A 14243-nucleotide genomic window follows, 5' to 3' on the forward strand; every position below is an offset into this window, starting at 1 on the left:
AAAAAAATTATCCTTGGTGGAAAGACACAACAGGATGAGAGGTAGAAAAATACAGACGTAACAAGGCTTAACTATAAATTGAAGACTGCTATCATGGTGTAATAGTTACATTCAAGTTTATATTCTAGTCTTTCTACTTTTGTTAATGTTTGAAATCTCCATAATACAATCCTTTTTAAAAATTACAAAACCTGTTTACCCTGCTTTCCCTTAATACTCACTTTACTGTACAGGTGAATCTAGTAGAAAGCTTCATAATGGCAGTAAGGGCATAACCTCGTGTCACAGAGGCAGACATATTAGAAATTAGGACACTTTCTAAAATATCCAACACTTCATCCTCTGTTACCTGTGGAGGGAAAAAAAGATCACATGGAATAGATGGTAAGAATAAGCACCTATACCTGATACCAAGTCCTAGGAAGCCATCACAAAGAAAATCCTTCCACTACAAAAATTTCTAACCCAACCCTGTGCTTTCCCAGGGTTAATTGTCCAAGCTGCAAAGCTCCATTAATCTAAAGCAGTTTGAGGGAGAAGGAGGAGAAAAGCCAATTAGGGACTGAGAAGCGTATTATAGCTTTAAAAGATAGAAGTAGAGGAAGAAACTAAAAATATACAAAGATTTCAAGTACTACTGCCATAATTTCCCCTAAAGTCTGTCCTTTAGTGAGCAAATAGGGGCATGGACATGTCTCATTACTTCCTGTTCATCAGTAAGACAAATGGACTAATTCAGTGGAGGTGGGGGAATGTTCTAAGGTAGCTGTGAAATCTCACAATGGCCAAATAAGCTCAACTGCAAAAAATGGCAGGTGTCCCAAAATAACCCTAGTATTACTCTTTATTTTAAAATATCTTCAAGGAATCAAGCTGAACTTCCCATTACATATTATTCATCTATAATCAAAACCATGATATCCCCCATCCTTAACCAAGAATGACAATGGAATACCTGAATAGGCTCTTCTTCTTCACACTGGCCAGACACAAGCAGATCTCCATATTCACCTATACACCATGCAGCCACTTGTACCAAAGGTTGCTGTCAAAAGAATGTACCGTTTGTCAAGACTTCAATCCTTTCAAAAATATTTAACTTAAATTGTAGGCCAACTAATCATAAACTGAGGCACATCTAGAGTGTTAGGAATAAGGACATAACAGGAAAGGAAAGGGTAATCCCTCCTCCCACCCTGACGTAGAAAAGCAGTAGAAACAAAGTACTTACTTGAGAATAATCACCAAGAATTGCTTTGTATAAACGCTGGACAGTATAGGCATGCATTTCTACACTATTGGTTATTAACTGGATTAGATTGGGGACTGCATCATCACGAACATAACTTCCTGCCTAAAAGGAAATGGAGATAGTTTATCCAAGAAACACACAGCAATGATAACAAATGTTAGCTATTATTCTCCTCCCCCCCCCCCGCCACGCCTTGCGGCTTGCTTGCTGTCTGCTATCTGTGTGTTCATTTGCTGCACGTTCCTCTATGTTTTTACTTGTCTCCCTTTTTTACTGCGTCACCTTGCTAAGGCAGCACTCAGTGCAAGCGGGCCAGGCGGCACTTCGTGGCGCGTGCAGACTGGGTGGTACTCCATGGGGCGTAGGCAAGCCTGCCTTCACAAGGAGGCCCCAGGATACGAACCCAGGGCCTCCCATATGGTTAATGGGAGCCCAACTGATTAAGCCACAGCAGCTTCCCTAGCTATTATTTTGTTGCTGTTAAGAGACTACTAGAAAACAAAGATATGGGGTGGGGGGAGAAAAAGAGAGAGGGACAGAGGTCTCGGGTGATTGAAATGCACACCCTTGTTAAGAAACAAAAGAAGAATGGAGAGTTGATGCTTAATGGGTACCGAGTTGCCGGTATGGAGCAATGGAAAAGTTTTGGTAATGGATAGAAGAGTAGAACATTGTGAATATAATTAATACCAATGAACTGTATACTTGAAAGTAGTTAAAATGGGAAATGTTATGTTGTATATACATTACCACAATAATTAAAAAACAAAACACAAGAACAGGGAGAGGTTTGAAAAAAAAACAAACACATGAAAAGGAAAGTTGACAAACCAAAAAGCAGATAATGTGTGGTGTAACTTAAGATATTTATATTCTCCCCTAACCAGAGAAAGCAGAGTGCTTTAAAAAAAAGAAATCCTTATCATGAGCTAATTGACATTTATAGACTACTTCATTCAACAATAGCAGAATATATTCTTCTCATGCTCATATGGAACACTTACCAAGACAGACTATATTATGGGCCACAAAACACCTCCCAAATTTAAAAGAACAGAAATCATAAAAAGTATGTTCTCAGACCACAGTGGAATTAAACTAGAAATCAAACAGCATACAGATTGCTGAAAAATCCCAAAATATTTGGAAATTAAGACACTTCTAAGTAACACATGGGTAAAGGAAGTCTCAAGAGAAATTTTTAAATGTTTGGAACTAAATAAAAATGAAAATAAAATGTATCAATTTGTGGGATCCAAATGAATAGCAGTATTATCCACAATTGCCAAAAGATGGAAACAACCCAGGTATTCATCAACCAATGAATGGATAAAGAAATTGTGGTGTATACACACGGTTGACTATTATACAGCTGTAAGAACAAATGAAGTCATGAAGCATATGACAACATGGATGTACCTGGAGGACATAATGTTGACTGAAGCAAGCCAGACACAAAAGGACAAATACTGTATGGTTGTGCTATTATGAACAAAATATATTGTGTAAACTCACAAAGTTAATAATTAGAATAAGGGTCACCAGAAAATAGAATGAGGATAGAGAATGCAAAGCTGAGGATTAATCTGTGAAGAAAGAGTAAAAAGGTTGTTTGTAAATTTTTGGAAATGAAAAGGTGAAAGCATAGCATAGTGTTTACAACTAGGAGACCTATTTATTATATTGCTATGATAGCGGTTGGAAGGGAAAGTCTAAGGTCATGTATATTATCAGAAGGAAAGCTAAAAAAATGTAACAAGGGACTGTATAAAAAAGTGAAGCCTCATGTGAAATACGAATATGCGTGATACTGCATATATATAAGACTGTTTTTATGAAACATAAACACAAAAATGATGCCTAATATATTGTCAAATTCAATTAGTAGGAAAATGAAATACTAATGATAGGTTTAATAATTAGAACTAGAATATATACTAATTTAGAAAAACTAAAAGTAAAAAATAAATTGGGGTATTAAAAAATGAAAAATATCATAAAACTTTCTTTTTGACATTTTGCCTTTTATCACTGTAATGGGTATTGCCCTGTATGTACAGTGGCAAGGCAATATCTTCCATTCTTTCCTCAGTGTCTACATCCTTTTTTTTTAATTTGTAATTTTGTCTTCAAAAAAGGTTTAGATCCCAGTAAAGTCACATATACGATATAGGGGATTCCCAGATACCCAACATCAAACCCTTTTCCCCCTTCCCCAGCAATGATCATTTTACATGTAGATGTTATATTTGCTACAGATCATGTACAGATATTGAAACAGACCTACTAACCATGGTTCCATTTTGGTTTACATTATGGTTTATATTTTAGACTGTACACTTTTCTAAATTTTTAGTTACATTATGATTTACATTATGGTTTACATTTTAGACTACACACTTTTATAAATTTTTGGTGAAATTTAACATGGCCTATATCCATCATTGCACCATCTTGTGGAACACTCGCATTGCCCCCCAGTTACCCCCTCTTCTATCTATTTTATTCCTCTCTACCCCTCCCCTCGGGGCTCACAGTGACAACCAAGCTTCACTGCTTGAAGGACCAGATTCATAGATACTTCCAACAATGAAGGGTTGACACACTACACTGTCCACCCCAATTGGGAGCCACCCATGCTCTAGAGAGATACCCTTCCCTCTGTTTAAGAACATGAGGCCTCCCCAGGATGGCCCGCTCATTGCATGGGTCTCCATCCAATGAAATAACACACTCTGACAATATAAGGACTCACACACTCCCAAGAAGCCTGCCCCAAATGCATCCTGTGCCAGATGCCCCCTATCAAACACCTTAAACAAGCAGCTATGAACGGCAAAGAAAGCATAGAAAGAATCATTGTACACTTTGGATGGATTTATACTTTATCAATATGTATCAATAAAATTGATTTGTTAAAATTTTTTAAATTAAAAATGTAAACTGTCCAACAAGAAATAAAAATATTTTATATATATATTTTTAAAAAACAGCACCTAGAGGAAATTTATAGCATTGAATGCATATTATAGAAAAGAAGACCTAAAATCAGTCATCTAAGCTTCCAACTTAGGAAACTACAGAAATAAGTGGAAAATAAAGCTAAAGCAAGCAAAAGAAACAATATTTTAAACATCAGAACAGAAATCAATGAATTTGAAAACAAGGAAATAGAGAAAAATCAATGACACCAAAAGCTGGTTCTTTGAAAAGATTAATAAAACATATACATTACCCAGATCGATCAAGAAAAAAAAGAGATAATACAAATTACTGGTATAGAAATATAAGAATAGTTCTCACAATGGCCCCATGAATATTAAAAAGATAAAATTATGAACAATTCTATGCCCACAAGAATTTGATAATTTAGAAGAAATGAACCAATTCCTTCAGAGACGTAACCTAACAAAATGCACACAAGGAGAAACAGATCATCTGAATAGGCCCATAGCTGTAAAATAAATTGAATCAATACCAAATAACCTTCCAAAACAGAAAACACCAGGCCCAAATGATTTCATGGTGAACTCTACCAAATATTTAAGGAATAAATGATACCAATTCTTTACAATCTCTTCTAAAAAACAAAACAAAACAAAAACCAGAAGAGGGGGCACTTAACTAACTCATTCTATGAGGCCAGTAGTATTCTAATATCAAAATCAGATAAAGATATTACAAGGAAACTACAGAACAATCTCTCTCATGAACATAGATCCAAAAATCCTCAACAAAATACCTGCAAATCAAATCTACCTACATAAAAAAAAATCATACACTACAACCAAGTAGAATGTATTCCAAGGATGCAAAACTGGTTAAACATTCAAAGATCGATTAATGTAATCCAACACAGCAAGAGGCTAAAGAAGAAATATTATACAATCTTAAGAGAATGCAAGTCAACTGGAAAACAAAAGGTATCTTTTTTTTTAATCGTTTTGAATTTTGATGAATATTTTCTTTCAATAGCTCTAATTTTTTCCTTTCTTTTACCCTATTAAAGCTAAGAAAATAGAACAACCAGGGAAACGGACTTTGGCCCAGTGGTTAGGGCGTCCGTCTACCATATGGGAGGTCCGCAGTTCAAACCCCGGGCCTTCTTGACCCGTGTGGAGCTGGCCATGCGCAGTGCTGATGCGCGCAAGGAGTGCCATGCCACGCAAGGGTGGCCCCCGCGTGGGGGAGCCCCACGCGCAAAGAGTGCGCCCGTGAGGAAAGCCGCCCAGCGTGAAAAGAAAGTGCAGCCTGCCCAGGAATGGTGCCGCCCACACTTCCCGTGCCGCTGATGACAACAGAAGCAGACAAAGAAACAGAAGCGGACAAAGAAACAAGAAGCAGCAAATAGACACCAAGAACAGACAACCAGGGGAGGGGGGAAATTAAATAAATAAATAAATCTTTAAAAAAAAAAAAAATAGAACAACCAGCAAGATAGCGGCAAAGTAAGGAGGTCCTAGAGTCAGCTCCTGCTACAGGGCAGAAAGTAAACACCCAGAGCTATCTGGAGCTAGCTGAAGCACCTGTTTGGGGGCTCCAGGAGACCAGAAGAGCATCCTGCAACATTCTTGAAGGAATGGAAGGAGGAGACTGCCCATCTGCAGAGAAGATTTGTAAGTAGAGCATTCCATTCCACGGAGGCAGGTGCCCATCCTCCACTGGAGGCAGAGGCTGCCTCACAAGCTGTTCCACAACTGGAATTGAAAGCTCCACTTGACAAAAATAGGGGAGGAAGAGACAGCAGGGCACAACTTCAGCTACTGATGAGTAAATTCATTAGGGTAAAGTATAATCCTACGAACAGCTAAGTTTGAGCCTGTCCAAGCCAGAAAGAGGCTGGCTGGCACAAGGGGAAGCAGGACCAACTGAAGATCACAGAGCTGGTGGGAATCAGCTTCTTTCCATCCAGGCCAGACTGGAGTTCTAGCCTAAACCCCAGCCCCTCCTCCAGCAGGGAGAAAGCTGGGGTAATGTGCACCAGCCTCTCAGGGAAATTACTGGCCAAGTCGCGGAAGCCAGTAATTACCCTACTTTGGCAGTACAAGCTGTCCTAGGAGCTGCTCTGTGGCTGGAAATGGAAGCTCCAGTTACCATAAACAGGGGAGGAGGAAACAGCTGGCCACCAATTTCAGCTACTGATTGGTGGATTTGGCTGGCTAGAGAACCACCATAAGAACAGCTAAAGTTTAAACCAGTCCAGTCAGAAAGAGGTCGGCAGCCTCCATTTTTATTATGCCCCAGCCTGAGGAGAAGCCCAGCTGACGTAAAATGAATGATGGTAGAAACCAGTTTCTTTCACCGAGATGGGCATGCAGCCCTAGCCTAGGCCTGAACCCCACCTCTGGCAGGGAGGAGGCTGGCAGGTCCTGCACCAGCCTATCCAGGTAACTGCAGGTACATTTGGCAGGCACAGACTGAATAATCAGACATCTATCCAGGCAATCATGGTAATCTTGGACCTGTACTACTTAGATTGCTGCCCATACCTGCAGTTCCATCCATTCCCCAGGCAGGGGATAAAGAGGGGTGAAGCTTCATCAGTCTCTCTGGACAACCACAGTCTAGGCCTGCACAACTTGGATTATTCCACACAGCTGTGACTCTGTCCCTACCCGTGGCAAATAAGAAAGTTAGGAAAAGCTTCATTGATCCCTGGCACAATGAGGGCAGCTTGGGCCTCCACAGCTTATACTACCAACTACATCCTTGGTTCCTACTCCACAACTAGCAAGGGAGAAATGGCAGGAAGCCCTAAACTAAAGACAAAAACTGCACCCAGAATAAATACTCTAGTAAGCCAGATGCCAAGACACCAACAAAAAAGTATAATCCATACCAAGAAACAGGAAGATATGGTCCAGTTAAAGGAACAAGGTAAGCCTTCAGATGACATAAAGGAGTTGAGACAACAAATCACTGATGTTCAAACAAATCTCCTTATTAATTTAATGAGATGGCTAAAGAGAGATGGCTAAAGGATATTACGAAGACACTGGATGAGCACAAAAAATAATTTGAAAGCATACATAGAAAAATAGCAGATCTTATAGGAATGAAAGGTGCAGTAGATGAAATTTTAAAAAACAAGGGAATCATATAATAGCAGATTTGAAGAGGCAAAAGAAAGGATTGGTGAATTTGAAAACATGGCCTCTGAAAGGTGAACATACAAAAGAAAAGATGAAGAATGGAAAAAACTAAACAAGATTTCAGGGAACTAAATGACAAGAAACAGACATGCGAATGCATGTGTCAAGGGTGTCCCAGAAGGAGAAGGGAAAAGGGGCAGAAGGAATATTTGAAGAAATAATGGTAGAAAATTTCCCCACCCTATTGAACAACATAGATTTACATGTCCAAGAAGTACAACATACTCCCATGCAAAAAGATTTGAATAGACCGACCTCAAGACACTTACTAATCAGAATGTCAAATGCCAAAGACAAAGAGAGAATTCTGACAACAGCAAGAGAAAAGCAATGCATGACATATAAGGGATAACCCAGTAAGATTAAGTGCTGATTTCCCATGAGAAACCATGGAGGTAAGAAGACAGTGGTCTGATATATTTAAGATACTACACAAGAAAAACTTTCAGCCAAGAATTTTATATCCAGCAAGACTGTCTTTCAAAAATGAAGGCAAGTTTAGAATATTCATAGATAAACAGAAACTGAGAGAATTTCTAACCAAGAGACCAGATTTTCAGGAAATTCTAAAGGGTGTGTTTAACAGTTTGACACAGTTATGACTTCCAAAAATAAATGTTGGACTATGTTTGTAAACTGGTCTGAACCTGGGCATGATTAAGTTATGATTAGGGCTTTGATTGGGCCATGTCATTAAGGCATGGGGAATCACAGATAAAAGACACAGCAAAGGACAGAGGTGAGGGTTTCTGATGTTAGAGTTTTGATGATGGAGTTTATGCTGAGGCTTTAAGTTGGAGCCCTGGGAAGTAAGCTCACAGAGGAAAGAGAAGCCAGCCCCAGGAAGAGAGGAACCTTGAACCCAGAGAGAAGCAAGACCCTGGAAAGGAGGAACCCAGGAAGCCTGAACCCTTGTAGTCATCGGCAGCCATCTTGCTCCAACACATGAAAATAGACTTTGGTAAGGGAAGTAACTTATGCTTTATGGCCTGGTATCTGTAAGTTTTACCCCAAATAAATACCCTTTATAAAAAACAACCAGTTTCTGATATTTTGCATCAGCACACCTTTGGCTAATACAGAATTTGGTACTGAGGAGTGGGGAAGTGCTTTTGCAATTACTGAAATGCTGGAATGGTTTTATAATTGGGTAAGGGATATTTTTTGGAGGAATTGTGAGATGCTTGGAAGGAAAAACCAACAGTGCTTTGAAGAGACTGTTGATAGCTATATGGATGCTAAAGACACTTTTTATGATGCCTGAGAAGTAAATAATGAACCTGTTATTGGAAACTGGACAAAAGGCAATCCATGTTTTATACTTGCAGAGCACTTAACAAGATTAATTCCTGGTTTATGGAGGGCTGAATTTGAAAATGGCAAGCATGGGCATTTAGCTGAAGAAATTTCCAAAGCAAACCCAGGGAATGTAGCTTGACTTCTGCTTGCAGCTTATAGCAAAATGCTAGACGAGAGATATATATACTGAGGACGGAACAGTCAGGTACAAAAAAAACCAGAAACTAAATTCTGGAAATTACAAGCCTCAAGTTCCCAGATGAAAGTGCCCCACTGGAGGACTTAACTAAACATGGAACCTGTAAATCAGGATTAAAGATGCATTTATCACGGAAAGACTTGAAATTGTTACTGTCTGATGGCTTGGAACCCTGCTTCTTGTATGCTAAACCAACAAGGTTTTTGAGAGAGCTGTATGAACAAAACCACTCTCAGCTTGGACTAAAAGGGACATGGAAAGAAGAGACAGAAGGAGAAACAGCTTTAAGAGGAAAACTATGGAAGCTGAGCTCTGGAATTAAGACATCACCTTGGGCCAAGAAAGGAACCTCACCCATGTATACAGAAAGGGTGAGTTTGCACCAGCAGTTGAAGACGGTGGATGTTCCCACCTGATATTCTGGGAGAGTTTTGCCACTCCAAGGTATAGCGAGAGTAGGGCACATTCAAGGATTAGGGCAGTTAAGGTCACCACCCCACAGCTCTGAGAGGGTTGAGCCTGTAAACCGAAAGTTAGGGAAGGCCAGGTGTCACCTCATTGCTCTGAGAGGGTTGAGCCTGTATGCCAAAGGTTAGGGGAAATGTTGTCTTCACATTACTGTACTAGGGAGGTTAAGACTCTAAGCCAAAGATTGGGTAAGGTATGGCAATCACCCCAACACTCTTCAAGGATGATATCTGGAGCTTGGTCGACACCCAGATGCTAGATGAGGGTGGACCAAGAAAGTGGCCTTAGGGCAAGCATGTGGAAAGGGTAGGTTCCCATAAGGCATCAAGAAGAAACCATCATCTTGATAATGACCCTCAGATTGAAATTGAATGGAGAATGCTGTCAGGTTTACTGAACTGTATAGGACCTGTGACTCAAGTTTCCCTCCCAATTTCTCCTTATCAGTAATGAAAATGTTTATCCTTTTTCTACACATTTGTGTATTGGAAACAGATAAATTGTTTTGTAATTTCAGAGGTCTATAGCAGATGGGATTTTGCCCCAAAACAAACTATTTCTTTAAATTGATTGTGATATGATTTAGTATTTGCATTGTTACTGATTTAAGGGTATTTGGAATATTGTAATGTCTTTTTGGAACTCAGAGGGTGGAGTGTAGCAGTTTGACATAGTTATGAATCCCAAAATAGATTATGTTTGTAAACTGGCCTGAACCTGGGCATGAATAAGTTATGATTGGGGCTTTGATTGGGCCACATCATTTGGGTGTTGAGTCTCCAACCAACCTTTATCTGTGGAGACTCACAGATAAAGGCATTGCAAAGAACAGAGTTGGGGGTTTTTGATGTTGGAGTTTGATGCTGAAGCCTTAAGTTGGAGTACCGGGATGTAAACTCACAGAGCAAAGAGAAGCCAGCTGTGGGAAGGAAGGAACCTTGAACCTAGAGAGAAGCAAGACCCTGGAAGGGAGGAACCCAGGAAGCCTGAACCCTCGCAGACGTCAGAAGCCACCTTGCTCCAACACGTGAAAAAAGACTTTGGTGAGGGAAATAACTTATGCTTTATGGTCTGGTATCTGTAAGCTCCTACCCCAAATAAATACCCCCTTAAAAACCAACCAATTTCTGGTATTTTACATCAGCACCCCTTTGGCTAACTACTAAAGTGTGCTACAGCATAAAAAGAAAAGAGGAAAGAGAAGCCTCGAAGAGAGTCTGGAAATGAAAAATATATCAATAAAAGTAACTAAAAGTGTCAAAAGAGTTTTGAAAATAAAATATGACAGATAAAACTCAAATAATCAGGAATAAACTTAACCAACGATATAAAGCACTTGTATTCAGAAAAACTGCAACTCAGTGTTCAAAGAAATCAAAAAAGGCCTAAATAACTGGAGGAGCATTTCATGTTCATAGATTGGAAGACTAAATATTATTAGGATGTCAGTTCCACTCAAACTGATATACAGATTTCAATGCAATCCCAATAAAAAGTCCACCAGCATTTTTTTAAACTGAAAATACAATTATCAAATTTATTTGGAAGGTAAGTGGTCCTAAATAGCCAGAAACAACTTAAAAGGAAAAGTAAATTCTCCTCTCTAGACTTTGTATTACCCCTCTACAGTGGTAAAAACAGCGTGGTACTGGCATAAAAGCAGACACACAGACCAATGTAACAGAACTGCTGGTTCAGACACAGACCCTCACATGTACAGTCAAGTGATTTTTGACTAGCCTGCCAAACCCACACAGCTCGGGCAGAACAGTCCATTCAACAAATGGTGCTGAAAGAACTGGATATACATAGCCGAAAGAAAGAATGACAATCCCTATCTCACACCTTATGCAAAAATTAACTCAAAATGGATCAAAAACCTAAAAATAAAGGCAATAACCATAGAAGAAATTGTAGGAAATAGCTTCAAGACCTGATGGTAGGTGGTGGATTCTGAGGAGGACTGAGATGGACTACTGATGTTTAATGTATGTAGCAATTTCAATTAGCTTTACTGTAAAAGTGTGGAAATGTAGAGAATGGATGGTAACACACAGTAACAGCTAGTTTATAAATGGGGATGTGGCTGAAAATGGTAGTCTAGTTATGTAAATGCCAATTGACAGAATGCTTCAGAATAATCTAGGAACTGGATAGCACAGTAAACCAAGAGGTGGATGAGAACTGTGGTTGATGGTACAGATGCAGGAGTGTGTGTCCTTTGTGAGCTAGAGCAAATGTTCATCACTATTGCAGGGTGGTGGGAACGTAGAGAAGCATGGGAAATACACAACTGGAGTGACCTATAGACTGTGGTTAGCAGTAATAATGTAATATTCCTGCATCTTTGCCAAAGATGTATTGTGTTGATAATGAGGCCATACGGAAAATGTGAGCTAAATGTATACTACAGACGTGGTAACAATCATATTATATTACATTATTAGTAACAAATGTTCCAACACAGTGTGCTATGTTGATAGAGAGGTGTTGTTTGGGAATTCTGCACATGTCTGATTGTTTTGTAAGTTTACAACTTCTGTCATAAAAAATATATTTAAAAATAATAATAGGGTGGGTTGGAGGAAAAACACACCAAACATAACATAAGGACTATAATTAGTAATAAGATTTTGACAATATTCTTTCATAATTTGTAACAAACGTCTCATGACAATGCACAGTGTTGGTGGAGGGTTGATGCAGGGGACCCCTGTATAATGTTATGCATGTTTGCTTTGTAAGTTCACAACTTTTACTATACACTTATTGTTTATGTATGTTCATATATAAATGATATAAAGAAAATAATAACAGGGGGATTGGGGAAAATACTTTGAGATTTAATAGTAATATTAATATTTTAGGTAGTAATATTTTGACATTGCTCTTTAATCATTAGTTAAAATGGTTTAACAACAATGCAAGGTATTGGTGATAGAGTGAGGTGTGAGAGTTCTGTATGTTGTTATATGTTTGTTTTTTAAGTTCGCAACTCTTACTTACATTGTTTATGTATGTTTATGTATGAGTGATACGCTTCAATAAAGAAAAAAGAAAATGTGTCATAATTTGCCATGTCTTTTGTTCGAATATATTTTTCCAAGTATTAAATATGTATAATTAACTTGTAATCTTTTAGAAAATGAGCTAATTGTAGATAAATTAGAAAACAGGTATGGTCAGACCAAAGTTCCATAGCCATCAAAGCATGAACATCATAATTTTAATGGTATTATTCCCTCTACAGATGTGTCTTAATTCACTTAACAGATCCCCATTTTGGGATTTCTACGTGTTTCCAGTTTTCCCCTATTATAAACACAATTGGTATGAACACCTTTACATGCATCCTTGTGTACCTGTCCTTTTATTTTCCCTAGATGAAATCCTAAAGATTGAATGAATCAATAGGTATAAACTAAAACTTTTGTACATGCTACCAAAGTGAACTCTGAAAAGATAGCACCATTTTACACTACCAAAAAGAGTACTGCCTGTCTCTATTTCCTAATCAACGCAAGGAATCAAATAAAGTTTGATAACTAAAAAATGACATTCATTTTGATTTTACTTAGTATGTCTTTGTAGTGAGTATATTTTTTCAAATCCAATTAGCCATTTCTCTCTGTTCAAATGCCCTTGGCAAATTATTCCATTAGCGTATTTTATTTTTCTCACTAATTGTAAGTTATTTACCGTTAATAAGCTGTCATATGACACAATGTTTTCCCCCTATTTGTCATTTGTTGTGGGGTTTTTTTTTGTTGTTGTTTTTTAAAGATTTACTTATTTATATTTACTTCTCTACCCTTCCCCCCCATTGTCTGCTCTGTGTCCATATGCTGTGTGTTCTGTGACTGCTTGCATTGTTAGGTGGCACAGGGAAACTGCGTCTCTTTTTGTTGCGTCATCTTGCTGCGTCAGCTCTCCATGTGTGCGGCGCCAATCCTGGGCAGGCTGCGCTTTTTTCACACAGGGCAGCTCTCCTTGCAGAGATGCACATGGGGCACCCCTATGCGTGGGCGCCCCTGGGTGGCATGGCACTCCTTGCACGCATCAGCACTGCACATGGGACAGCTTACCACACAGGTCAGAAGGACCTGAGTATAGAACCCTTGACCCTCCATATGGTAGGTGGATGCTCTATCAGTTGAGCCACATCCCCTTCCCTCATTTGGCTTTTAATAACTAGGTTTTTTTCTCTTTTGCTATATAGGTGGGTTTTTTTTTATATCCCACCTCCCTTGCAGCTTTTTTTTTGCTTACTATCTGCTTTCTGTGTCCCTTCACTGTGCATTCTTCTGTGTATTTATTTTTTTATTATTTTATCCCCCCTTGTGGCTTGCTTGCTTTCTGCTCTATGTCCATTCACTGTGCATTCTTTTGTTTATTTTTTTTTGCTTGTCTCCCTTTTTGTTGCGTCACCTTGCTCTATCAGCACTCCGCAGCGCATGCGAGCAAGCCTGCCTTCACAAGGAGGCCCCAGGACTCCCATATGGTAAACGGGAGCCCAACTGTTTGAGCCATAGCCGCATCCCTGCCATATAGGTTTTTAATTTTTATGTAGTCAAGTATATGAATATTAATTACCCTTTATGATATCTACTTCTGATGCCATGCTTAGATACAATCATGTTTTCTTGTTAAACTACAATTTCATTTTTACTCTTCCATTCTAATCCCTGTCTATTAATTGAATAAGTAGTGAAATTCCAAAATTCTGGAAGAATACCAAAGAAAGGAAACCTTCTAAAAGAGTTATCCTAAACCTAGAATAAACTGAACCATCCTCCAAAGGCTCCTAGCATATTCAAAATAAAATCTACAAGGTCCTATGTAATCTGGTCCCTATTTATGTATCTGACCTCAA

General features: G+C 38.8%; 1 protein-coding gene across 2 annotated transcripts in view; it reads right to left on the reverse strand.

The window, feature by feature from the left end:
* The window catches only part of AP1G1 (adaptor related protein complex 1 subunit gamma 1), a 130348-nt gene that overhangs the window by 26291 nt on the left and 89814 nt on the right, over positions 1 to 14243 (reverse strand). For both annotated transcript variants that reach the window (XM_058279770.2, XM_071209097.1), the window contains 3 exons: positions 1232 to 1354; positions 956 to 1045; positions 222 to 349 (listed from right to left, as the gene is read on the reverse strand). In XM_058279770.2, coding sequence (XP_058135753.1) covers positions 222 to 349; positions 956 to 1045; positions 1232 to 1354 — 341 coding nt within the window. The remainder of the gene's footprint in view (positions 1 to 221; positions 350 to 955; positions 1046 to 1231; positions 1355 to 14243) is intronic.

This window comes from Dasypus novemcinctus, chromosome 18, assembly GCF_030445035.2.
Source record: "Dasypus novemcinctus isolate mDasNov1 chromosome 18, mDasNov1.1.hap2, whole genome shotgun sequence".
NCBI lineage: Eukaryota > Metazoa > Chordata > Mammalia > Cingulata > Dasypodidae > Dasypus > Dasypus novemcinctus.